This window comes from Atheta coriaria, unplaced genomic scaffold (assembly GCF_025399875.1).
Source record: "Atheta coriaria isolate IRGN ID8LTWV9N9 unplaced genomic scaffold, Caltech_Dcor_3.1 hic_scaffold_9_pilon, whole genome shotgun sequence".
Lineage (NCBI taxonomy): Eukaryota > Metazoa > Arthropoda > Insecta > Coleoptera > Staphylinidae > Dalotia > Dalotia coriaria.
The window spans coordinates 10,840,459-10,864,776 of NW_027045451.1; the positions used below are offsets into that span (position 1 = coordinate 10,840,459).

Consider the following 24,318-nt stretch of genomic DNA (forward strand, 5'->3'; position numbering starts at 1 on the left):
AACAGCAATTCGTTGGTTGCTATCTCTTTTGGTTTAAGAGATATTAATTATTAAAAATCGTCGATAAAAATTATCAAGCACCCCCTGGCATTTTTTTCTTAAGAAATAAAATTTCATCTCTCAGATTTCCATTTTAACTATTCTATCTTATAGAGAATAGTCCGTAGATTAAGACGCAGCGATCAGATCTTAATTATCTCTTTAAGTTTACGAGATATTCGCAATTGAATAAAATGAGCAAAAATTTGAAAATGTCACTTTTTAGTACTTTTATGGGCGTTTTTTGACCTTTTACTGTTGGAAATATGATTACTTTATATTTTTATCTAATAGCGAATTTTCCAATCTTTCATAATCAACAATTCGTTGGTTGCTATCTCTTTTAGTTTAAGAGATATTAATTATCGAAAATCGTCGAAAAAAAGTATCAAGCACCCCCCCTTGGCAATTTTTTCTTAAGAATTAAAATTTCATCTCTCAGATTTCGGTTTTAACTATCCTATCTAATAGAGAATAGTCCGTAGATTAAGACGCTGCGATCAGATCTTAATTATCTCTTTTAGTTTACGAGATATTCGCGATTGAATAAAATGGGCAAAAATTTGAAAATGTCACTTTTTAGTACTTTTAAGGGCGTTTTTTGACCTTTTACTGTTGGAAGAATAATTACTTTATATTTTTATCAGATAGACAATTTTATAATCTTTCATAATCAACAATTCGCTGGTTGCTATCTCATTTAGTTTAAAAGATATTAATTATCGAAAATCGTCGAAAAAAAGTATCAAGCACCCCCCCCTTGGCAATTTTTTCTTAAGAATTAAAATTTCATCTCTCAGATTTCGGTTTTAACTATCCTATCTAATAGAGAATAGTCCGTAGATTAAGACGCTGCGATCAGATCTTAATTATCTCTTTTAGTTTACGAGATATTCGCGATTGAATAAAATGGGCAAAAATTTGAAAATGTCACTTTTTAGTACTTTTATGGGCGTTTTTTGACCTTTTACTGTTGGAAATATGATTACTTTATATTTTTATCAGATAGACAATTTTCCAATCTTTCATAATCAACAATTCGTTGGTTGCTATCTCTGTTAGTTTAAGAGATATTAATTATCGAAAATCGTCGATAAAAAGTATCAAGCACCCCCTTGGCATTTTTTTCTTAAGAAATAAAATTTCATCTCTCAGATTTCCGTTTTAACTATCCTATCTTATAGAAAATAGTCCGTAGATTAAGACGCTGCGATCAGATCTTAATTATCTCTTTTAGTTTACGAGATATTCGCGATTGAATAAAATGGGCAAAAATTTGAAAATGTCACTTTTTATTACTTTTAAGGGCGTTTTTTGACCATTTACTGTTGAAAATATAATTACTTTATATTTTTATCTGATAGACAATTTTCCAATCTTTCATAATCAGCAATTCGTTGGTTGCTATCTCTGTTAGTTTAAGAGATATTAATTATCGAAAATCGTCGATAAAAAGTATCAAGCACCCCCTTGGCAATTTTTTCTTAAGAATTAAAATTTCATCTCTCAGATTTCCGTTTTAACTATCCTATCTTATAGAGAATAGTCCGTAGATTAAGACGCTGCGATCAGATCTTAATTATCTCTTTTAGTTTACGAGATATTCGCGATTGAATAAAATGGGCAAAAAGTTGAAAATGTCACTTTTAGTACTTTTAATGGCGTTTTTTGACCTTTTACTGTTGGAAATATAATTATTTTATATTTTTATCTGATAGACAATTTTCCAATCTTTCATAATCAGCAATTCGTTGGTTGCTATCTCTGTTAGTTTAAGAGATATTAATTATCGAAAATCGTCGATTGGCATTTTTTCTTAAGAAATAAAATTTCATCTCTCAGATTTCCGCTTTAACTATCCTATCTGTTGAAGCGCGCCGACTACGATCGTAGCGTCCGTTCCGACGGCTGTCGTCGAGAGAAACAAAAGAGTGCGGGGATAGTCGCAATCAAGAGTGCGAGGATAGTCGCGATCAAGAGTGCGTCTGATATATACGAATTAACAATTGAATGTAGAATGCATTTGTAAATTTAGTTACTTATTTGCTTGTACGTTGAACGCGTGTTCTAATAAACCACTCCGAAACAACATTATCTTATAGAGAATAGTCGGTAGACTAAGACGCTGCTGCAGATCCTAAATATCACTTTTAGTTTACGAGATATTCGCAATTGAATGGGCGAATGAGTCAGTTATTACATTCATCCACGTACGGTACCCTGAGCACGAGTCATTTATACCGCTGCCCTGAATACGAGTCACTTCTACCGTTGTATACTTCTACTTCTACCAAGTGTCTGGCAATGAGCAGCGTATGTTAAAATATGCAAAAATGGAGTATGTTAGTTCACTTATTGAGTCTACCCGTCGAATAGAGTCTTGTATTACAAGTAATATTTTAACTGACTAAGGCACAATGAAAACTCGAGTTTTATGATCGTTTCACGCATAAATCATTATGTGCTAAACAATACATAGTTTAGTACCATTACATGCCGATATTTGTGTCGATAATTAACGTTAAAATGCATTAATTGAATTAAAATGAAAGAAAGGAGGCAAGCCGGGTGCAAATAAGAGCAGACTGATATTCGAACGATCGCAGCACGAACGCAACATGGAACTGTCACAAAGCGATAAAAAAGTTGTTTAGGCACAAACATAGATAAACGCGTTGAATTGAAAAAGAAACATTCAGGTATATAGGTCTAATACAATTTATATAATGATAAAAAGAGACACGCAATCGGATGGGTGGAGCGGGTGCGTGCTACCAATCCTATTTTCCAAGACAAAACTTTAAAAAAATTGAAAAATGGTGATATATGCAGAGCGACTTTAAGGTACTTCCCGTATGGTCTCTAACGGCGGCAATAGCGTATAATTAAGATTAACTCTCGCGCTATCAGAATCAGAAGTTCCCAATATATGAGCCAATTTCCACGATGACAAATTTAAAAAATTGAAAAATAGTAAATTTGCCGAGCGATTTTCCGGTACTTCCCGCATGATTTCTAGACGCGGCGGTAGCGTATTTATAAAATTAACTCTCTGCCTATCAGAATCAGAAGAGAACGTGCTAATATTGCAAATAGTCCCTGAAGTATGAGCCAATTTCCACGATGAAACATTAAAAAAATTGAAAAATACTGAAATTTGCCGAGCAATTTCCCGGCACTTCCCGCATGATTTCTGGGAGCGGTAATAGCGTATCCGTAAGATTAACTCTCTGATTAACAGAATCAGAAGAAAACGTGCAAATATTGCAAATAGGTAGTTCCCCAGATATTAGCCAATTTCCACGATAAAACATTAAAAAAATTGAAACATTAAAATTCGATTTGCGTAATTATGATTTCTTATGCTGACAGACTGCCAGATTTAACATCAAATATTTAAGTGATATCTGCTTAAGTCATCTGTTGATAATAAAAATGTTTTGTTGATGATGATTTTTATAATACACTATTCCACCTAATGTAAAATTGTTAGTTATACTCATGATTTATGAATACTTGCTTAAATTTATGATGCCAATATAAACTACAAGATGTGATTATTCCAAGAAATGAGCCGTTTATTTTGAAAGTGACCTAACTCCGTTTTTTAAATTTTGCCGGTTACCATGGTTACATGTACAACTTCATGTTATTTATCAGTGACGCACTTCAGATTGCTTATATTCAGAGAAAATACGGTACATTTTTACACATAAGTTTTCCGAATTAATTGAATAACTGACCCGTGCAGTTTGAAAGTGGCCTAACTCCATTTATAGTTACATCAAGCTATTTACTATTGATAATGTCGGAAAGCAGCGATGAAGGTAATTTCAATTAATTAGTATTTACAAGTTCACCTTATTTTTGGGACAATTGCGTTGGTTAATTAACCTGTACGTTTAATTAATATAAAACTTAAAATTTAATATTAAATTATAGAAATTATTGCACCCATGAGGAAGAACAGAAGAAGACCACTTAGTTCATATAGTGAAGAAGAAATAGTAATTAATAATTAAAAAAAGCGAATAACAAAAGAATTATAGAACAATATTCCTCGTCAGAGGATGAAGATTCAAATAACAATGCAGAAAAGAGTGATGCACCATATATCTAAAAAGTGCGAAAGATTAAACAGAATTCAGGAAAAGATATTGCAGTCAAACCGGAAGTATTGTTCAAGAAAAAAATTCGAAAACAAAGATTGTGGTTGTCGGAATGCGTGCACAAAAATTATAATGAAGAAGAAAGAAAGAATATTTTTGAGAAGTTTAGGGGTTTGGCAGACTTTAACAAACAAAATGTATTACTTCACGAAGCTGTCTGTGAAACGAAAACGTTTTGTTTTCAATTTGAAACATCTTAAATTATGTTGAATGGACTTGGGCATCCTCAAATTTTATAATGAATCGGGCTGTTAATTTTGAAAGTGGCCCAACTCCATTCTTGATAAGGAAACGCACGTTATTTACTTAATAATTGCCACTATTTTAACAGGAACTTTAAATTTAACATCCTTAGATACGCTTAAGCAGTATGACTCCTTAGTATCTTTTACCTATATTTTTAAATTCATTGAAGCGCAAAACTTTCAATATCTCGATTTGAAGATAAATGGAGTTAGGCCACTTTCAAAATAAGCGGCTCAAATATAGATTCGATATCTGCAGGTAAACAAACTTATCTCTTGCACGAAATCGCGTGTTCGCTCACGGACTCGGTGTGCACTCACTACCACCGACAAGCAATATTTAACGCGAAAACGTGCATCGTAGTGCCATCTAACCGACAATGTAGCAACGACAAGTTTAAATTCAAAACACATTTTATCAAATATGCAACAAAGTTGATATTGCATGAAAATACCAATTATAAGCAATTTAATAATGCCTATCAAATCGCAATATTGCTTTAATTTATACTCTATGATACAATATAATAATATTATATTCACACGTCCGAAAATTGTAGATTATGGAAGATTGGAAAATTCTCTATCAGATGGAAATTTAAAATAATTTAATTTAATGGGGTAAAAGGTCTAAAGACGCGACTGAAAGTGCTAAAAATTGCAATTTCTCAATTTTTGACGATAATTGAACGAATCGTTTTAATCAACGGAAAATTCTCTACCGCTGCTGCCCTTGTACGGTGCCCAGAACACCAGGTAGGTAGTACGTGATTAATAGAAAACTTGTTTATAAACAGCAAATGTAAATTTGACCAAAAATATAATTGAATTATAAACTTACCAGTGTACTCGTACAGCTTATCGGACCGCCAGGCACAACAAGTGCTGTAACTAAACGAAAATATAAATTAAAACAAAAATATTTTATTCAATTGAATTATGTTATAATTAACAATCAACACAAAATAAACAATCTGTGCTGTTTAGTTAAAAGATACTTACACGAGCCTGTTGGATCTTTCTTAATGATGAGATTCAACATGGGGACGATATATAGGTATCCGATTAATTTATTACCCAACACCAAACACAACGCTGAGTGAAAATGTTATCAAATCCACTATCACGTGACTTATAATATACATAACAAACGCGATTAAAACCGGCATTTCCGAACATTATTCAAATTACTATAGTCGCAAAGTACAAATAGTCGATTGATCTTCGAGTATAACACAAATTTAGAATATTGAAGTCCGAATAAACGATGTAAGTCTTTCAAAACACGATTGGATTAACCAGTGACCGGCACGAAACTGTCTGCAATACACCAATAGTGTATGCCGAAAATGCGTAAACAACAACGGATCAGTATATGATAAGAAAGCAAGAGGTGCGCAAAGCCGGCGCGTCGACGGCACGCGACATTGTGCACGAATTGCAATAGGCGATCAAAACAAAACTAGACTTACGCTGCATGCAAGCAAGTAGATGCGGCGCGAGGAGACAGCGCGCGTAGACACATGCGATATGCAGCGTGCGAGTTCCGACAGAACACGGTCTCACGGACGTAAACAAATAAATGTAACAGATAAGAACAAAACCTGCTGCACCAAATCGCGCGATCTCACACGGACACAACACCTTTCCTTTTAAGGCCATGCACACTCACTACTACCAACCAACAACTGGCAGCGATAAGTGCGCTTAGAATTTAATGCAAACATGTGCATTCTAGCGCCACCTTGGCTTGATTTAGAGAATTATTGATAGATTCATTGATTTATTCACGGCCAAATAAATTAGAAATATTACATTCATTCCGTTAATTTTATCATAAAGCGATGGGTGGAGTTCATACAATAGAACCAACCATTTAAAGTCACGGTTAATTTGCAAACAGACAATGCGATCACTTTATTGAAAACCGTAATACAATAATTTCATTATAAGCAAAAATACAAAAAGTTGCCACAGTATGCAGACGCATAACCATATCGTGTAGGTAATTTTACATTGTAATTTTATAAATTCGACGCTATCTAGTATTACTTGTCATCGTAAAAACAAACTACGCAAATCGACTTAGGCCCCACGTTTTCTCATTATTTGCAAATTGCTATGTTTTCAGTTTTGTTCATGTTAATTAAAGCTACACGTAATAAAAAATCTATGTATGCCGACTGCAAACTACAATGAATATAGATCAATAAATATTCCACTTGTAAAAAACGCGGCCCGCGTGTACAACGAGCGCGCGCATGATAAAAATTTCACAAAATTTGTCGATTTAAATATATTTGTCGCCTCGTGTCCTTAGATCGTTATAAGTTCTGTATAAGAAGAAATTTTGTCTTGGAAGGCATAACGTGCAGTCTTAAAAAGTATTCGAAAATAATCCGTTTTCATTCGGCTCATCACATCCGCAAACTTCACAACTGCAATTAACATTCGTTTTCAAATACTGTGCTCGTTTGAACGCATCGAATAAAACTTTAACTTGAATTAGTAGCTAGATAACCGACAACAGCACACAATAACGTTCAATATATTGATTTCCCAAAAAGTTTTGCAAATATACAATTATCTACCTAGACGAAACGATCTCGCTTCGTTTATCAACATTCTTAAGAGTGAACGAGATAAAAGTACAAGATAACATGTGATTGGAGAGCGCGTACAGCGTCAATAAGACGGCGCCTCCAATATATAGGTTTAAAAACGTCTTAGTAGATCGATATAATTGTGCATATTGAGTTTAAGTTAATTGCGAGGGCCTTCAATGGGCGCATAATTGATTCGCTTTTTGTTTTCAGTGTATAGACAACAGCCAAATCGTAAAATTTTAAATATCAAAACATTTTTCGAATTTTCAAATCGAATTACATCCAAAAATCTCAATTCAAAGACACTAAACGCACAAATAACATTGTAAAATGATAAGTTTTAGATTTTTAAAACTTTGTTTTTATGTTTTATCCACATATGTATGAGAATTTGTATTTTTTAAGTCGTAAATAGTCGTGAAGCTGATAGAGAAGATAACAAGAAGAAGAGAAGAGAAAGGTACTATCGATATTCGTAGTTATAGACATTGAAATCGCATGCTTAATTTACGAATTTGAAATTTAGAAATCGCTTACGCGCGACCCAACACGACCAAATGCCCGAAATTCGCTTGGTAATTAGTTATTGTATTGGTTTTTAGTTTGTCGAAATGCGGCAGCAAAAAAAGAACGTTTGCCCGTCGACCAAACAGCAGAGGCGCGCGTAAAAATTAGATGAAGTAATTTCGCTTAAAACTCGACATGCCGCGGACGCCACGGACGGTGCCATCGTCGTAGCGTGGCGACTAAGTCGCCGGCTTGTAGAAGCGCTGCACAAACTGCGTCAGGCTGAAGACTTCACCAGGACCTTTGGTTACATCCATCTGGATGTAGTCTTCTAAATTGTGTGTACTCGCTGCAATAATTTAGCAAAAATATTAAATCAAACTCCACTACGCATTAATCCTGAATATTTTCTTACTTGTGCTTCGTATCGCAGGATAATTCGGTGGGGGTTTAATCCAAGTGCCATCGTTTCGCTTCATATGCCGCCGATCAGAAGCAAATTCGTTGAGGAATTCCGTCGCAGGTATCACACGAAAATATCTAAACAAACAGATTGATAAAACAATGAAAAAACGAATAAATTGATAAAGCACTTGACAACTCACCTAAAGTAATCAGGCTTCAGGATGTTATCCGTTCGGAATGTCTCGGTGATGTACTTGTGCACATAGGTGGGAAACGGTAATTCCGAGTCGAGATCGTAAACCAAACACTTATCCGGTTCGGCTTGATAGAGGAATATGACATGATAATCCTAAAGCAAGTAAACAATTACGTGATAATTACGTCTCATTCCGCAAACCTGTATAAATAAATATTGTAATGATTTTGTAATATGTACCAGATTTCACATTAATTTGCTTAGAAAAAAATGTAGTTTAGTGAAAGTAGTCAAGACCAAACTTAAATTTTTGGACATGTCGAACATGATTTGTAATTTTATTTAAATATCAACGCTCTATTTAATTAAAATAATTATAGTTAATGTGCTTCTTACCCAAATGACTAGCTTATCATCATCTTTTCCAGCGCGTTGTCGCCATAAAGGCACAGTCCTCTTGGGATTCGACACGAAAACCGCGTAGCACTTGTGTATTTCATTGTAATGCCGCGCAACCACGTCCTGGCACAGTTTGTAAACATTCTCCTCGCTGAAAACAAACCCTCAATCATTACGAAAATCAATCACAACACAAAACGCAAAACGCAAATCAAAACACTAACGTTTCACGGGAAAAAATCGCCAAGCGTTCCATTTTGCAACCACTCAACACTCAAATTACCGAGCAAATACAAAATAAGTTCACGTCTTCAACGGGTACACTACGCAGTTAAAAGTCGAAATTTGAGTGCGTGCGCTCGCGAAATATGCGAATTTGCCACTGCCGGCCACACGCGTTCGACGATGTGGCGCTACTGTGTGTGGCATGCCCGAAATCTATTACATTATTTCGTCGCGGTTTTAAAAACGCGACGCACGACACCCGTGAACGCGCATTGGCCCGCCGCCTTCGCCACGCGTCCACAGCCGCCACCGTCGTCTGTCCGACGACTTGCTTTAAATGGAAATTAAAAATTAATTCATGCATGTATTCACCTATGCACGGCTCCGGGCCCGGACAAGCGCGCATGAAATATGTATGTCACACATAACTCGCGAGCTAATTTTTTTTTTCGCCTTGTAAAAATACGTACAACGCACCGGAATCACGAGTACGGCGTGACATTCACCGCTAATGGGAATCATGGAACGCGTTAATATTTTAATGTGTTATGATTATTCTTGTTATGTGTTTATACTTTTTTTCATTTCATTTGTCGCCTATTGATTTATGCTGTGCGCGAGCGGGGGTATTAAATATTTTATCATGAAAAACAAAAGAGAAATAATAAAGAATACAATTTACAAATTGAACAAAACATAAATCACTAAAAATAAACCGTTTGCTGTTGATCATAACACGAAACAATTTGATTTGTGGATTGTTTTGTTCAGTTATAAGTGAAAACAAAGGATTTTCTAACCATACATTGATCCTTTTTTCCATTATTTATAAAATTTTATGATTTGTTTGAGGATAAACTTTTTGTTTACCCTTTTTATTAATTTATAAAATAATTACTTGCAAACAATAAATTTTTACCAGGGTGAAACCGAAATGCCGCAGCCGAGTTACCAACTGACCTACAAAAATGCCGAGGGAGTGTATCAACAGTTGTAATTACCGCAGTAATTAAAATCTCAATCTAATTAAACACGAGACCAGGCCTAAAACGCTCGACTGCTCAGCATGCTCTGACAAGTCACCGAGGAATTCACATGTCTCACGATAATTAAATAAATAAATATATCAACTGGCAGCGAAAAATCCGACAGCGCATGCAAACTGTGTGCGCGGTTGAAATATTACGCCTTCATTACGAATCCTGCATAACATGCGCGACGTTGACTGGGATTTGTGTGTTTTGCGTTCGCTTACCAGTAGCAGGAGACGTACGAGCACTCAACCTGCTTGGGAAACAAATTGATGAGCTGCTTCTTGGCAATCGGCGCGTTCTCCGGCCGCAGGATGATCTCGTTGTTTGTTGCCATTGTGCGCAATCGACATCTGAGACGCGACGACGGCCGGATTTCCTGTCGCGCGGGGTTGTTTCGACGCAGCGAGCGGGCACTTTCTCCTGCTTCGATTGCTGGCGCGCACCTAACCTTACATCTCGCGTTTATTATCCTGCGCTGCGACGCGGATTATTTATCGGGGGTGCATTGTCGCGGAGAGCGCCTGCACCGTGCTGCGGTATGCGGAGCGCACTGGCGACGGCGGCGGGGTAAACAATACGAGCGGGATTGCGGCAGTGTGGGTGAACTCGCGGGCTGCTGGAAAGGAGTTTTGCTACACATGTTAAAGAGTATTGGGTTGGTCAAGTTTCAGGATAATACTTGCAGGCGGCTCTAGTTGACTTAACAAAAATCTGGAGAAGTTGAAAAAGGATATGTTGTGACATCGACAATAAGATATTTTGTGAATAGGAATCTATCCGAAATCGCATTATAAAAGGAAATCGTTTTGAATTATTCTAAAATGTTTGAAAATCTAACGCCTGAAGAATGCAACCCACAGTACACATGACCTTTTTGACTTTCAAAACGAATACACAACAAAAAGTTTCCCACTAAATACTCACGATAATTACAATTTAAAAAGACCCAAAGCAACAATTTCTGACCTTGAAATTTGAGAAAATAATTCCAAAGAAATACCTTTATTAAATTATCCTTCTGTGACCCGTCTCCGTTAACAATTGTTCTAACTTGAAATTAATTTCAGGTTTAATATTGATTTGATGTACCCAGTTGGCAGAAAAGAACATAACTTCTTGTTTTGTTCTAGAGTAAGCAATATTTTCAAGGATAAATTCCTTAGCCTATAAAATAAAACAAAACTTAATAATCAATCCACATACCACCATTTTCATTACCTTTAACTCTTCTTCATAAGCATCCACAATTTCATTTAAAAGATTAGCCATTTGCTCTATTGTTAATGTTATAAACATAGGTTCACAGTCTTTTTGCAGCTTCCTAAAGATGTTATTTGATTTCTTGAGAAAGTTAATGCATTACAACATGTTTTCAAGCATTGCACAACTTCATACAGTTGTGTTACAAGTGATTCTAAGCCTGATGGTAATTGTTCTGCTCCCTGACTCTTTATAATTGTAATTTGTTGAACAATTGCAGCCCCTGTGACATGTTTGATGTTCCATTTCTGAATATTGTTGTATAAATCTGCAATTATATCTCTTACAACTCTAGGCTGACCTGTTATATTCCTTTGATTTACAAGTTCAGCTGGACTTGTAGGCACTGAAAGGTTATTTAATAAAATAAATTATTTTTTTAAAGGTGTGATAAAAATTGACTCACATATTATTGGACTAAAACGACTGAGTTGTTTATTTGGCGTTTGAGGTGAGGGTGTTGCAGATTTTGGTGATTGTATCATAATTATCTGTTATTATTTGTTTACTATACCCGGTTTTAAACAATATAACATGTGATTCCCTTGGTTATAAGTAAACTTTTTGACATTATTTGACATTTAAGTCAAAATTTTGACATCTTTTGACACTGAATGACGAGCAAAACGAGTGAAGTGCAAGTGAAAAGATTGCCTGAGTGGGAAACAGCGACCGCAACATTAACCGTTGCATCGGGCCGCCGTGAGTGACTTTTAATATTGTGTTTGTTCGAAAAACGCGCATCTGTCGCGTATAATTTACAAAAACTAGTTATTAAAGTTTTACTGTCGCCCTTCCGAATTACATAGATTTAAACAAACTACACAACATGCCCAACTTCAAAGGTGAGTGCGAAATGTTCAACTTGCCGACTTAACCTCATGTTTGCCGCTTCAGCAAACTGCAAAGAAGTTTATGCTTAATCACGATGTTCATTTACAGTGAAAGTAAAATGGGGCAAGGAAACCTACAGCGACGTAGAAGTGAATACAGACGAGCCGCCGATGTTGTTCAAAGCACAAATATTTGCTTTGACTGGTGTCCAGCCAGAAAGGCAAAAAGTGATGGTTAAAGGTGTTACTCTCAAAGACAATGATTGGGATAACTTTAAATTGAGAGATGGTATGCCAGTGCTGCTCATGGGTAGCAAAGAGGAAGAAATTCCTAAGGAACCTGTTGAAAAGACAGTTTTTGTTGAGGATATGAATGATAGTGAACTAGCAACTGCTGTAAGTTTAAAAATCCTCAAAATTATTTAATAATCTGACAAACTTCATCAAAATTAATATTTCAGTTGGAATTACCAGCAGGATTAACCAATCTAGGCAACACATGTTACATGAATGCAACTGTGCAATGCCTAAGGACAGTTCCAGAGTTGAGGGAAAGTTTGATCAAGTTCCCAGGGGCTGTGGCTGGAGCAAGTGGAGTTGTGCCAGCACATTCAATCACAGCAGCTCTTAGGGATTTGTATATCAGTATGGATAAAGGTCAAACTGTCCCACCAATCATTTTACTGCAAGTGCTGCATATGGCGTTGCCTAGGTTTGCAGAAAAGTCCGAACATGGAGGGTATGCACAGCAGGATGCCAATGAGTGTTGGACTGAGATGGTCAGGATGCTTCAGCAGAAATTACCGGCTAAGGTTAACACAGAGGTAGAAATCGCTGCAGGGAGTGGATATAAGTAAGAAAATTAATTTTTGAAAATAGGAAAATATTCTAAATTAATTTAAAATTTTAAGATCTTTGATTGATCAATACTTTGGTGGGACTTTTGATGTGGAATGGAAGTGTGTGGAGTCAGAGGATGAGCCGATAACGAAAAGTACCGAGCAATTTTTACAATTAAGCTGCTTCATATCACAGGATGTTAGATATATGCATTCTGGGTTGCGTTCTGTAAGTATTTTTATATTTTCTTAAATAATAATTGTTTAATTATGTTTTTTGTTTAGAAAATGCAAGAGCAAATCACTAAAATGTCGCAGACTTTAGAACGGGACGCTGTGTATACAAAAACAGTAAGTTTTCTATTAAAAACATGAAAAGATTAATTTCTAATTAATAAATTTTGATTAGTCTAAAGTTAGCCGATTGCCTGCATATTTAACAATCCAATTCGTACGATTCTACTACAAAGAAAAGGAAGCAATCAACGCGAAAATTCTAAAAGATGTAAAATTTCCCATGGATTTCGACGCGTTCGAATTGTGTTCCACTGAACTACAGGAAAAACTCGCGCCCATGCGTGCAAAATTCAAAGAACGCGAGGATGCGTTGGTGGAACAAGCAGCCGCATTAGGAAAGAAACCCCTTAAGAATAAAGGAGATGGCAAGGACATCAAATACGCCCCCTATCACTTTGAAGATGGTATGAAAACAAAAACTTATAAAAAGTAAATTTAAACTTACCAATTGCATATTTTCTTGTAAATGCTGAAGACTTAGGAAGTAGCAACAGTGGTTACTACACCCTTCAAGCAGTACTCACTCATCGAGGCAGATCATCTTCAAGTGGTCACTACGTCGGCTGGATTAAACAATCTGATGAGACGTGGATTAAGTGTGATGATGACACTGTATCGCCGGTTACCACCGAGGAAATTCTGAAGCTCTCCGGTGGTGGAGATTGGCACTGTGCGTATGTTTTACTCTATGGCCCACGACTTCTTGATTTGACGGAGATACCAGCTGAGCCGATGGTCACTGAGTGAATGATGAGTGGAATACTTTAACATATTGCTGCTTTGCTGCTGTTTTCTACGGACTGCGAACGTCATTTTGAAGTGAACGTTTGATACTGGGTTCTTTCTACACTTTTTTAAGCGTTCGTTTCATACAAATGCATTTCATTTGTTTAACTGTACAACAAAAGTAAATAAATTTGCAATTTGTATAAATCAACTTTTGATGAGTGTCGTAAGTTTTTAACAACTTGATAATTACTGTATTTTTAAATACTATCTGTTAAACCTCTGAATTACTCATCTCCTTGTCTAAGGCTACGATTTCTTTGGCACGTTGCGCTTTTTTGTACAATTCGTGACGTTGCTGCGTCTCGATAAATTGTTTTAGTAATTTCTCGAAGTTTATGTCGGACATTCGCGTCGGGACTGATCTGATTTCAGTTTGACTTCTGAAAATGTCAAAAATGGACGATATGTATATCTAGTTGCCTATATCTACACTGAATATAAAGAAATTTATAAAAATTGACTTACTGATTATCACAATGTAAATGCAAACTTGGAATGCAACTCAGCCTCGTCCTCAGCGTATGAAAAGCGTCGGTTTGTGGCAGGAGCATTAACAATCCATACAATGCTCGCACCAGATTACGATCACACGGCACATCCAATAATTCAAGTCGTAAATCTAAAAAATCACATTTTTTACACCAAAATTCATTAAATATTAAATTTACTCACAAGCAAAAATTGGAGATTCCAGCAACTGAACTAATTTATCAATGGCAGTCAAATTACTAACTGTGATATCCATATTTCCCCTGATAATTAACGAAAAAGTTAAGAAAAATCACAAAAAATATTTTCATAAACATAAACATCAATAAAAAGCAAGAAAAGGATACAATTGTTTGATAAGATCACAAACATGGTTGTAACACTGTGCGAGCAGACAGAACGATATCGTCGCGACTGGATTATGACACCATAACTCATATAAACTCTCAAATAGACTGCGACTCATTCGATCGTTCAGATTCTTAAGCTTATTCCGCATTTCATACAACTCCGACGATGTCATTAGAATCATATTCAAATGTTCCACCATCAAACTTGTAAATTTCAAGTTTTCTTCATCGCAAATGATTTGCGAAAGTTGCCAGTAGATGAATTCAGCATTGTGCAGCACACATAATTGTCTGATAATAAAAGAACCGCGTTCTTCAAGCAGAGTTTTGTCATATTTGAATGTCCTCGCCAAATCTCGCAGGAATTGACTTGCGTAAACGTTAGAATTTGCTATGTTCGAGTATGTTACTTCTCCGGTTTTATCAGATTCTTTAATATTTAATATTATTAGTTTAAATTTTATTTTTAATTTGAATTTAATTTCTTACCTTTAATTTTAATAATATCAGCGATAACAATCAAACACTGCTGGACAACTTCATCCGCCGAATCCGACAATGTTCTCGTCAATGCAGGAAACAATAAATCAATCACATGACTATCCATTTCTTCCTCCAGATTAGTGTAGAGATGATGAATCCATCGCAAGACTGCGACTTTCGTCTGAACCGAATTGTAGGATAAATACTGTGTCAATACGTCGAGGACTTTCTCCAAGTCGAGTTTGCATACGACGCCATCTTGCGATGCGTGTCGTCCGTCGTTCTGTTCGTCTTTCAGTGTTATGAGTTTCATCAGGGTGAAATTCACAGCGGTGGCGGTTTCCTTTATATCTGTCACTAGTTTGTAAGGACAAATTTATGTAAGTTTACGTGATTTCGACCGAAATTAAAGCTAAAAGTTGGTTAGTATGCGTAGTAAATAAAATTAACATAATGTAAGTTAGGAAAAAAATTATAAAAAGTAAGGATACTTCTCCGTGCGTCCGAATCGTAAGACAAACAAGGTAGAACCGCCTTGAAAATGCCGGACATGTATGGTAACATCAAGGGGCCGGAGAGTTGAACGAATTCTTTTATCCATGTTATTGCGGTGAACTAAAAGAATTAATAGTACGAGAATTTCAAATAATGCAACCAAACGTGCTTGCTACGCGCTGATTGGCTGCGTTTTATGAGTTTTATCAAAAAATACAGTGTGTAAACATGCAAACAAACATTTTACACCATTACCTGTACAGAATAATCTCCTTTTTCTTGTGCATGAATAATCAATATATTAATCATGCTCGCAAAGTCCGCGCGACTCGGATCACTCTTAATATTCCTCATAAACTCTCCCAAAACAGTCTCACACATCTTCTGAACCTCTTGATTCGGATCATCCAAGATAGTAAACAATCCATCTAACAATTCAGGTAGATATACAATCAAATCAATGTCAGGCACTGCATCCAAAACAGAAATCCATGAAATAATGAATTGTCGTGAGAATGTCGTGTGGCTCTTCGCGTAGAGTTTCTCTCTAATACAAGGCATGAATCCTTCCAGATCGAATGCACAACTCTCCGTCACGATATCTTTCATGAGTCTATCGAGTAATTCCGATGCGTTTTTCACGCTTTGCTCGGGATCTGTTGCTATTATACTTAATTTTTTGAAAATGACTGATAAGTAAGGCAGAACTGAGCCTCTGGCTACTTTAATTACATTGTAGAGACTCTCACAAGCGTAATAACGTACACGTAGATCCGCGTCAGAGAAGCAGGCAAGTATTGGCTTTATAAGATCTTCAATATATTGACTAGATTCCTAAAATTAATGATTTTCCTTTAAATGTTATGTTTAAAAAAGTAAATAAGTGATATTATAAATAAACCACTTTACAAATAATCTAAGCAATATTATCAAAGTATTTTTAAACAATTTTAACTAGAATATTAATTGTTTACCTTGCCCAGAGCAATTGATACAGCAGCAAGACCAATCAATCCTCCCTTTTTTGCATGAGGATTCGCAGACGCAGCAAAATCCTGACCCAGAACTTTGAGCAGCCGATTAATTTGCATTGTATTATTGAACTGGTGGAATTCCTTCACCATTCTGTAACATAATACGTAGAAAATTAACATTAGTTATTAGTATTCTATAATAAGTAACCTTACTTTTCGATTTCTAGGGCGGCTAACTTTCGTTTATCATAGAGTTTATCGTGCAGGGCACGCACGCAAGCTGCGCTTAAGGGCGCATAATCTTTGTCAGTCATTGCTTAATTGTTAGTTACTTGAAATCCATAAAACACGTAGCAAACAAGTGCACATCAATATAGTAAACAAGTGAAACTAAGTGGTGAGAGTGAACACGACCACTAGTTATTAAACGTCAAGTAAGCAACAGATAGGCAACCAGATTTACAGGTATACAGCAAATGCAAATATTTATAAAACTTAAATTAAAATGTAAACAAATTTAAAATTTAACGCGTTTATCCCAAAAATAACACACTAACACTTTGTTGAAATATCAAGCAAGCTAGCGCAAAAGAATCAGTAGTGTACAGTCACATTTTGTAAGTAAAATGTCAAATAAAAGATTATTTTGATAAAATATTGATAAACCCACCAATTGTGTTATAAAATATATAAATCTATTATCTATTTATTTATAATTGCGTGATTAAACATTAGGAAACATAATGAACATTAAATTATTGTATAATGTGTAAATACAAATAACATACTATCAACTTCATTAGACTTTCCATCAATTTCGGATACAAGTACGCACCTTCATCGAACCAACCATAAAAATAAATAAATATTTGGCCAATATGTTAAAACAACTCCGATTTTGATTCCGTCAGCTGACGCATTCGCATTTTATTACGACGATTAACATAGTTTATTGTTACTTTATTTAGAAGCCGAGCAGACGTTGCGTTGTTACGAATCGTTATGTGATAGAGCATTCTAAGTACAATCTCAAGATGCATCCTGCTTCCACCTCAGAATAGCCCTATTACCATTAAAATAATAACAGTATCAGACGGCGCAACTTTATGTGACTTTCGAGAGTAATTTTTCCATTTTTATCTAAAGAAATGCAGACACTTTAACCGAGTAACTTAAATTAAATTAATTATTGAGTAAATGTTTGAATTAAAACAGAAATAGAATCATTTTGATTGACTTGTTGCCCCGTTGAATAAAAATAAACCGAAAAACGCAACAACCCACCGAGATTATTCATTCTTATCGTCTCCGTAGAATTTTGGCTGAAACAGAGAAACAAATTTATTGTATTATATAAGTTTTGTAAGTTATTTTAGTTGTGTGATAGTATTGCGGGAGTTGAACAATGACATAAACTGCAAAAAATGCGTCAGACTGCGTTTTGAGTACTGTTTGAAGTGATAAGACTATGAATAAAATGTGTGCGCATATATAATGAGAGCCGTGCATTGTCATGAATCATCAAAGGATGATAATTTTGACCAACACATTTAAATATTCCAATATAAATGAATCAGATTTCACTGAATTCCTTAGTGTGCAACTCTCAAGGACTTTTGGAGAATGACGAAAGACGAAAGCAAGAGTTTATTTATAGATAACGTGAAAATTACGTCAAAACTGAAGAATAAAAGTTAAAATTTTATGAAAAAACTAGGAAAACATTAAAGTTTAGCAGCCAGAGATACTGTTTGACTTGTTTTGTAATAGTTTAAATTGTTTTTAAGTAAATTTTGATGTCAAAATGGTTGCCTAAGATGAATTTGAAAATTTGTACAAAAACCAAATAAAAATATGACTTTTTTGTCGATTTGAAGACGCAGATAATAAAACTGTACTTATTATTAGATAAAACCGCTTAAACCAACTCTAAAATAGGAGAGAAAGGCAATTAATGAATGTCAATCACCTACTTCTGTCACATTAACAATGTTTTCAAATGTTTAACAAGTTGACTATTATTCTGTTGATAAATTTCATGAAAATAATGAAACATAAACCCAACACGTGTAAGAATTCAGTCCCCGCATGTAAAAAACATTAAAAACAAACAAAAACACCTCAAAAGCAGTAATTATTAGTAAACTTACGATTCCCACTAGCTATACTCAATAATAATACACATAACTCACCAAATCATGCGCCATATTTGGTTTCTGCCCATCATCCTCATCATCGGTATCCTCTTCGCCTGAAGTATCCGCATTTCCCCTAATATCATTCCCACTGTGAGTGGACGTCAGCAGTTCGTAGCAATGCAGACACACGCGCAGCGGCTTTGAACTTTGACTGGGCAGTAAGAAGCGCTTGTTCGAGCACGGCCCGCACACGACAGCGCCGCACTTACGGCAGTGATGCCTTCGGTTAATCAGCGTGAACTGCGATCGCTTACAGTGCATACACGTGGTCGCGTCTCCATCGGGCACCCAGACAGCCGCGTGTTCAGCCACTGCTTTCTTACCGCTCTTCCTCAGTAACTCTTCGATACATTTATTAATATGTGCCATCCACTCCTTCTTCTCCGCCTGAGTCGCTGCGTAGACGGCGAAAGATTTCGAGGCAGTTCTTATCAACCAACCATTATGATATTCTACAAAGTTGAAAGTAAATTTAGTTTATAAATTAAGTTATATGGAAGGTGTGTGATTAAACATACGACCATCGTCATCCAAGCTTTCTAGTTTCACTTCTTCGAGTGGGATAATATGTTGTTTGTTGTATTTCTTTTTGTTGATGACTATATTGCCGTAGACGAGGATATCGTTGAAGAGGAAGAATTGACGAGCTTTGGGTTTCTTTCGGCACATTTTCGTTAGCACTCCTTCACCGACTAACACTCTTCCTGGTACTCCAAGAGGCTACAAAGTTAAAATAAGAACTTTGTTAAATTAAAGCAGAAAACTGTAAAAAAATGAAATTTTAACTTCTAAAAGACTCCATTTTGTTTTTTTCGTTTGTTTTCTGCACAAAAACATCAAACTTAACCAAAGTAGTCCTTTAAAAGTCGCCATTTTGTTGTTTAAATACTATTTTTACAAATTTCTTGCTCAAACATGTAGTGTAATCTTTACATGTGCAGAATTAGTTATTTTTACCTGTCCTGAACTGCCAAAACAATTTTCCACCATAGTTATCCTTCGAGTATTTGCCTCACTGTTAACTAGACCACAAAACGAATCAAATTAGTACACAAATCATGATTATTACCAACAGGTGTAGGATTTCTGGCATGACTTGAGCCCAGTTACAAAGGAAATGCTCACCAAGTCTATCAACCATGATTGCTGGTTGTATTTGCTCCTGTTGATTCAATATTGTTTATCGAGGCGTTGGGCCGTCGGGCGCACTGAGTAATGCGATTGTTTTGCACTTTTGTTGGCCGCACGTCCGCGAATGACGTTACGTTAGGTGTTTTGCGCGAACCACCTGCGTGTGCAGCTCTCGTTCGCGCGGATGCACTGCAACGGGATGGCTCGCAAGCGCGTTTCGCTCAATTATCGCAACTTCGGCGATGTGTTATTTTAGTGGTGACGGCGAATGACGAATCCCACCAGCGAGACTAGCTGCTAGCTCATGACCTATTAAGCAATGACAAATGAGAATCGCATAAGCAGTTGCTGTATTTCTGCTGATAAATCTAACCTCGAAGTAACAATAATGTTTTATAGAGGGTGTTATGAAAATCTGTAGTTTAAACTTGAATGATTTGATGTTTTGAGGCCCTAATTTGGTATAATAACTAAACTTTTCCAAGATATACTATTTTGTATTCAATTGTTATGCAATGTTTGTTGAATTTTGAAGTCTTTGTAATAATTTTTGTTTAATTTTAAAAATATTAATGTAGTCATGTTATATGGTATATTATTTTGTGTATATTCGGTTGCCTAATATTTTGATATGTTTATTTTTGTTATGTGGATAGTATTACAATTTATTTAGAATTTTTGGCATGTTTTGCCACATTTGCATTTTAACTGTTTTTCAACAGTAAAAGGAAATGTCCCCCAAGTATCAAACATGATTGTTGCTTGTCTTTGCTTCCATTGTTTTCAACAATTTCAAATATCAATAAGGCGAAACATGTCAAAAATTATAAATAAATTATAACTCTGCACTTATGATGTGTGAAAAACAATACAAATCGTGCTAAAACCCGCAAAAAAGGACATTTAAATAATATTTCACAACATAAACAGTGAAATAAAGCCGTAAACATGTCCACAGATGTAAAATTTCATAAAACACGCACAAATTTTGACCAATTTATACACATTTAATAAGATTTCGATAAAAATGCACCTCAGCATTAAATTGTGGTTCTTTATTTCACACGTAGTTTCACTCGCAACTACATTTGTAATAAATAAATGCAAATTCAATGCATTGATGCGCCGATAACTAGTTATTTCCGATAAAAACCTCACATCGTCCCTATTCTCAACTGTCAACTTGACTCAAGTCTCACTTGGAACATTTTATTAGGCTGTGAATGAATCAGTTATAAACTTATAGTTTCGTTGGAACAAAAATCATAATCATACGAACGTAGTCATACATCTCCACATCAGTTTGAATCTTGGCCCAATAATGCTAACAAAAACGCATATTATTAAATAGAATTTAGTTTTACAAACTAATCAGAGTCCGAGCATGGCTTCGGCTGCCACAACGGCACACCGCTACTCATGCCACTCGGGCCCGGCTCGTCCGTACGCCGCGCCTCCGCATACTTTACATCATTATAATACATCGACGACGGATGCACTTTCGGAAGATGAACGGGACCCATGTCACTGTGATGGTGCTCACCATAATCGGGAAACCACGAGTTCATATTTAAATTCAGATTCGAAACACCCAAGCCAGTCCTTTGGTATAACTCGTGCGCGCTGGCAGAATGCGTATCATGATCATTCTCATTCTCGTTTTTAATGCTGGTATTATTGACAGGTGAAGCAGTAGAAGTCGAAGTCGACGCAATTTGATCCTGCGGCGTTGGTTCGTGTTTATTGCGATAGTGCTTCTTCTTACGCAATTTCTTGCGTTTCGCGCGAGGTTCCATCTCATCCGAACTGCTGCCATCGTCCGCCTGACTCAACATACGCGCTTCTCGTGCTTTCAGAAGCAAAGAACGCTTTCTGGACATCACACGCCGTGCATCTTCCATGAAACCATCAACATCCGACTCTGAACTGCTTAAATAAATATCATGACGCCGTTTGATGCTTGAATTCATGCGACTGCGCTTCGGATGAACATTCGACGGTTGATTTATACTGGAATCTTGCTGTTGTTGATTTGTAGAAATATCTTTAAGAGGGATATTATCATCACTGGACGAAGTTGTGCAGGCAAGATCCACGGTAACCGGCGGGGTTGGTTCTCGGATAACCACATCGGAATCATTGCTAGTCTCGGATGCGATTTCGATGACTTCGCTCGTGAGTCGCGCAGGCGCACGTTCGACAGAGACAATCAGTACATCACTATCGCTGCTGTCTTCGGTAATAGTCGGCTCTGCATTCAGCAACTGCGCATTGTGATCGTACCCCCAAAGATCAAACGGTGAACGCGCATAAGTATAGAACTCATACAGAAAGTGCTCGGTGTTGTCGCCCATTTCGGGCCGCAGCATATTCTTCATGTATCGCCCGCGGATCGGATGATCGTCGATGGCAGCGAGAATGCGATGGACGAGATTCATTGCGCGTAGTGAACGCTCGTCGGGTAGGAGCGCGTTGACTTCGCGTTGCAGGAACGGCACAAGGCGGTTTTTCGAGCCGGGGTACTCGCGAAAGAACGAGGACGTGGCTTCGCGATAGCGCCCCGTCACGTCAGTCATAGGGTGTGTGTATAGGTTGCGTTCGTACAGCGAACGCCGGTAGTTGGATGAGGAAACATCGCGGTGACGATGGGTGCGCAGATAATCGCCGACGTGGCGCAATACATTCATGCGTGTGTATCGCGGCAGAGAGTTAGTCATCGAACGTGTCGATAACAAATGTTGGATGGCCAATTCTCCACGAGGATCAACTGTTAATGTTGTTCTAAAGAAAACATACAGATATTTTTAATCAAAGTGTTTCAAAAGCGTAAAAAACATTTCAGTATTGCTTGCATTTTTAAAATATTAATATTTTTATAGAATTTAGAACTGAATTCTTCATTTTAAAGCATAATTTCATTAAAAATCACTGAAAATGCAAAGTAGAATAAACGTTTTTAGATTTTCTATCCAAAAACCACTTTTAAAAGTAAATTACAACAAAATACACTAATTTCTATTAAATATTGTCACAATTTCCACTTACCTAAACTGAAAATGTCTTGAAGTATCCCTCCATACCAAATCTTCAAACCTAGCTTCTGTTGAAGCAGGTGGAGGAACAAAATGTTGATCATATTCCACATTAGACTTCACATTGTGAATTATACTCTTAAAAGGTTGCTTGCACAGTGGACACACAGCCTTTACCTGCACAAATACAAAATTTTAATCAAAAATTACATGATTTTTATGAATTACAAACCTTTGACCACTCAAGTAAACACTTAAAGCAAAACTGATGCATGCACGAGTCTGAAAAGCACTTATTAATGCAATTTCCCAAGCAAATTGCACAGTTTGGCGGTGGGCTAGATGAGCACTCATTGCTTGGCGAGCCTTGCATCACAGCCAGGCCTCCACCAGCTGATGTTTCAGGTTGAGGGCTCTCTACAGATGCCTCAGCCATTGTAACTTGTTCTGAACACAAGAATTCACTTCAATATTAGCTGTAAACGTGAAATAAAACGTGATATTAACCAAAACGGTACTTGAATATATATGTAAGAGGTGGGTTTGTGTGTTTACCTGCTCACGCAGTGCAGTTTATTGATGGAACGTTATCTACGGGAAGTGTGGCACGCGCTGTCTTGATGCAGCATTTGTGCGCGATGCGTATTGACGTTTTCGCTATTTCGTAGATTTGGATGTGACGCGAGTAATTAATTATCGCCGCACAGATCGAGAGTGCTATGCTGTGTGTCGATAATGGCAACGATGTCACGGTGTGAATATGCTGGTCGATTATCGCGGCGCTTGAAGATATACGGGTGCGTTTTGTGAGATTTCCGTCTCGAAACTCACACGCCACTGGATTCACTACACACAATTACAATGTGTTTTTAGTACATGTATATGCGTACTGCTTCAGTTCATTTCATTCTCATTCTCACTGTGGTAGTCACCTGGCAGGCTGGATGTGTTGGTGTTACTGGTACTTGCATACCATGAACTTGCTGCGACTCGCTGCCGACGAGTGAGAAAATGAGAATGAGGGGAGCGCAGCATGCAAGTGGTGCAGGTCGCACATGAGTGACTAATACATGCACACACTTGCAGCCAGCATGGGTATTGTGTGCGTAGGTGTGTTGTGTATGATTGAATGTGTGCGCGGTTGGTGCGGGCACGGTATGTATTTACAGAGAGCGCAGACGGCGCAAACTGAAAACTTGAGTGGTTCGGTATGGGTGGGAGAGAGAGGTGTGTGGGGTCTCGGCTAGGCAACGGAAAACAGCGGCGGTTCGACAACAGCACTCAGCGGTAATGCGATGTTCATCGCTTGCAAATTTGCACGGA

General features: G+C 36.8%; 6 protein-coding genes across 10 annotated transcripts; 1 reads left to right on the forward strand and 5 right to left on the reverse strand.

Moving 5' to 3' along the window:
- Positions 1-6,341: 6,341 nt before the first annotated feature.
- On the reverse strand, positions 6,342-10,482 carry tun (N-terminal glutamine amidase tungus). 2 transcript variants are annotated; one of them, XM_065312859.1, is made up of 5 exons: positions 10,047-10,482; positions 8,564-8,717; positions 8,172-8,320; positions 7,982-8,106; positions 6,342-7,915 (listed from the first exon to the last, which is right to left on the reverse strand). In XM_065312859.1, the coding sequence occupies exons 1-5, from the start codon at positions 10,157-10,159 to the stop codon at positions 7,806-7,808; spliced, it is 651 nt and encodes a 216-aa protein (XP_065168931.1). In that variant the 5' UTR covers positions 10,160-10,482; the 3' UTR covers positions 6,342-7,805. The 2 variants fall into 2 exon arrangements, with proteins under 2 accessions (XP_065168931.1, XP_065168932.1); XM_065312860.1 differs by lacking the exon at positions 10,047-10,482 and adding an exon at positions 8,791-9,109.
- A 329-nt stretch (positions 10,483-10,811) lies between these two features.
- Positions 10,812-11,701, reverse strand: LOC135799668 (cyclin-dependent kinase 2-interacting protein-like). The gene is given in 4 exon segments (XM_065312861.1): positions 10,812-10,989; positions 11,044-11,144; positions 11,147-11,431; positions 11,492-11,701. Coding segments are annotated over 4 exon segments (624 nt in total). The 5' UTR covers positions 11,571-11,701; the 3' UTR covers positions 10,812-10,830.
- Positions 11,702-11,740: 39 nt separating this feature from the next.
- Usp14 (ubiquitin specific protease 14) lies at positions 11,741-13,991 on the forward strand. Its single transcript, XM_065312855.1, has 7 exons — positions 11,741-11,930; positions 12,028-12,314; positions 12,380-12,771; positions 12,830-12,986; positions 13,043-13,108; positions 13,167-13,458; positions 13,530-13,991. Exons 1-7 carry the CDS (start codon positions 11,915-11,917, stop codon positions 13,799-13,801), a joined length of 1,482 nt encoding a protein of 493 aa, XP_065168927.1. The 5' UTR covers positions 11,741-11,914; the 3' UTR covers positions 13,802-13,991.
- LOC135799664 (protein VAC14 homolog) lies at positions 13,916-17,079 on the reverse strand. 2 transcript variants are annotated; one of them, XM_065312854.1, is made up of 9 exons: positions 16,848-17,079; positions 16,635-16,785; positions 15,916-16,494; positions 15,657-15,780; positions 15,172-15,516; positions 14,680-15,112; positions 14,516-14,595; positions 14,309-14,462; positions 13,916-14,223 (listed from the first exon to the last, which is right to left on the reverse strand). In XM_065312854.1, exons 1-9 carry the CDS (start codon positions 16,946-16,948, stop codon positions 14,055-14,057), a joined length of 2,136 nt encoding a protein of 711 aa, XP_065168926.1. In that variant the 5' UTR covers positions 16,949-17,079; the 3' UTR covers positions 13,916-14,054. The 2 variants fall into 2 exon arrangements, with proteins under 2 accessions (XP_065168926.1, XP_065168925.1); XM_065312853.1 differs by having other exon boundaries at positions 15,172-15,522.
- Positions 17,080-17,307: 228 nt separating this feature from the next.
- On the reverse strand, positions 17,308-20,326 carry rush (rush hour). Of its 2 annotated transcripts, none has more exons than XM_065312858.1 (5): positions 19,958-20,326; positions 19,790-19,854; positions 19,354-19,552; positions 18,827-19,284; positions 17,308-17,956 (listed from the first exon to the last, which is right to left on the reverse strand). In XM_065312858.1, exons 1-5 carry the CDS (start codon positions 19,971-19,973, stop codon positions 17,924-17,926), a joined length of 771 nt encoding a protein of 256 aa, XP_065168930.1. In that variant the 5' UTR covers positions 19,974-20,326; the 3' UTR covers positions 17,308-17,923. The 2 variants fall into 2 exon arrangements, with proteins under 2 accessions (XP_065168930.1, XP_065168928.1); XM_065312856.1 differs by having other exon boundaries at positions 19,351-19,552; positions 19,958-20,323.
- A 677-nt stretch (positions 20,327-21,003) lies between these two features.
- Positions 21,004-24,138, reverse strand: Topors (Topoisomerase I-interacting protein). 2 transcript variants are annotated; one of them, XM_065311005.1, is made up of 5 exons: positions 23,928-24,138; positions 23,551-23,841; positions 23,228-23,471; positions 23,009-23,172; positions 21,004-22,744 (listed from the first exon to the last, which is right to left on the reverse strand). In XM_065311005.1, the coding sequence occupies exons 3-5, from the start codon at positions 23,429-23,431 to the stop codon at positions 21,331-21,333; spliced, it is 1,782 nt and encodes a 593-aa protein (XP_065167077.1). In that variant the 5' UTR covers positions 23,432-23,471; positions 23,551-23,841; positions 23,928-24,138; the 3' UTR covers positions 21,004-21,330. The 2 variants fall into 2 exon arrangements, with proteins under 2 accessions (XP_065167077.1, XP_065167076.1); XM_065311004.1 differs by having other exon boundaries at positions 23,551-24,138.
- Between the last annotated feature and the right edge of the window lie 180 nt (positions 24,139-24,318).

Excerpts from the sequence above, each read along its gene's own strand:
- tun (XM_065312859.1), bottom strand. The coding sequence starts at position 10,159 with ATGGCAACAAACAACGAGATCATCCTGCGGCCGGAGAACGCGCCGATT. Across the intron at positions 8,718-10,046 it reads TCGTACGTCTCCTGCTACTG|CGAGGAGAATGTTTACAAAC; the intron begins GTAAGCGAACGC and ends GTTTGTTTTCAG. Across the intron at positions 8,107-8,171 it reads CTGAAGCCTGATTACTTTAG|ATATTTTCGTGTGATACCTG; the intron begins GTGAGTTGTCAA and ends CTGTTTGTTTAG.
- Usp14 (XM_065312855.1), top strand. Across the intron at positions 12,987-13,042 it reads TGCATTCTGGGTTGCGTTCT|AAAATGCAAGAGCAAATCAC; the intron begins GTAAGTATTTTT and ends TTTTTTGTTTAG. Across the intron at positions 13,459-13,529 it reads CCCCTATCACTTTGAAGATG|ACTTAGGAAGTAGCAACAGT; the intron begins GTATGAAAACAA and ends TAAATGCTGAAG.
- LOC135799664 (XM_065312853.1), bottom strand. The coding sequence starts at position 16,948 with ATGACTGACAAAGATTATGCGCCCTTAAGCGCAGCTTGCGTGCGTGCC. Across the intron at positions 15,113-15,171 it reads TGATATTATTAAAATTAAAG|AATCTGATAAAACCGGAGAA; the intron begins GTAAGAAATTAA and ends TAAATATTAAAG. Across the intron at positions 14,463-14,515 it reads GGAATCTCCAATTTTTGCTT|ATTTACGACTTGAATTATTG; the intron begins GTGAGTAAATTT and ends GTGATTTTTTAG.
- rush (XM_065312856.1), bottom strand. Across the intron at positions 19,285-19,350 it reads AAGCTTGGATGACGATGGTC|AATATCATAATGGTTGGTTG; the intron begins GTATGTTTAATC and ends TCAACTTTGTAG. Across the intron at positions 17,957-18,826 it reads CAAATATGGCGCATGATTTG|CCAAAATTCTACGGAGACGA; the intron begins GTGAGTTATGTG and ends TCTCTGTTTCAG.
- Topors (XM_065311005.1), bottom strand. The coding sequence starts at position 23,431 with ATGGCTGAGGCATCTGTAGAGAGCCCTCAACCTGAAACATCAGCTGGT. Across the intron at positions 23,173-23,227 it reads GTTTACTTGAGTGGTCAAAG|GTAAAGGCTGTGTGTCCACT; the intron begins GTTTGTAATTCA and ends GTATTTGTGCAG. Across the intron at positions 22,745-23,008 it reads TCAAGACATTTTCAGTTTAG|AACAACATTAACAGTTGATC; the intron begins GTAAGTGGAAAT and ends TGTTTTCTTTAG.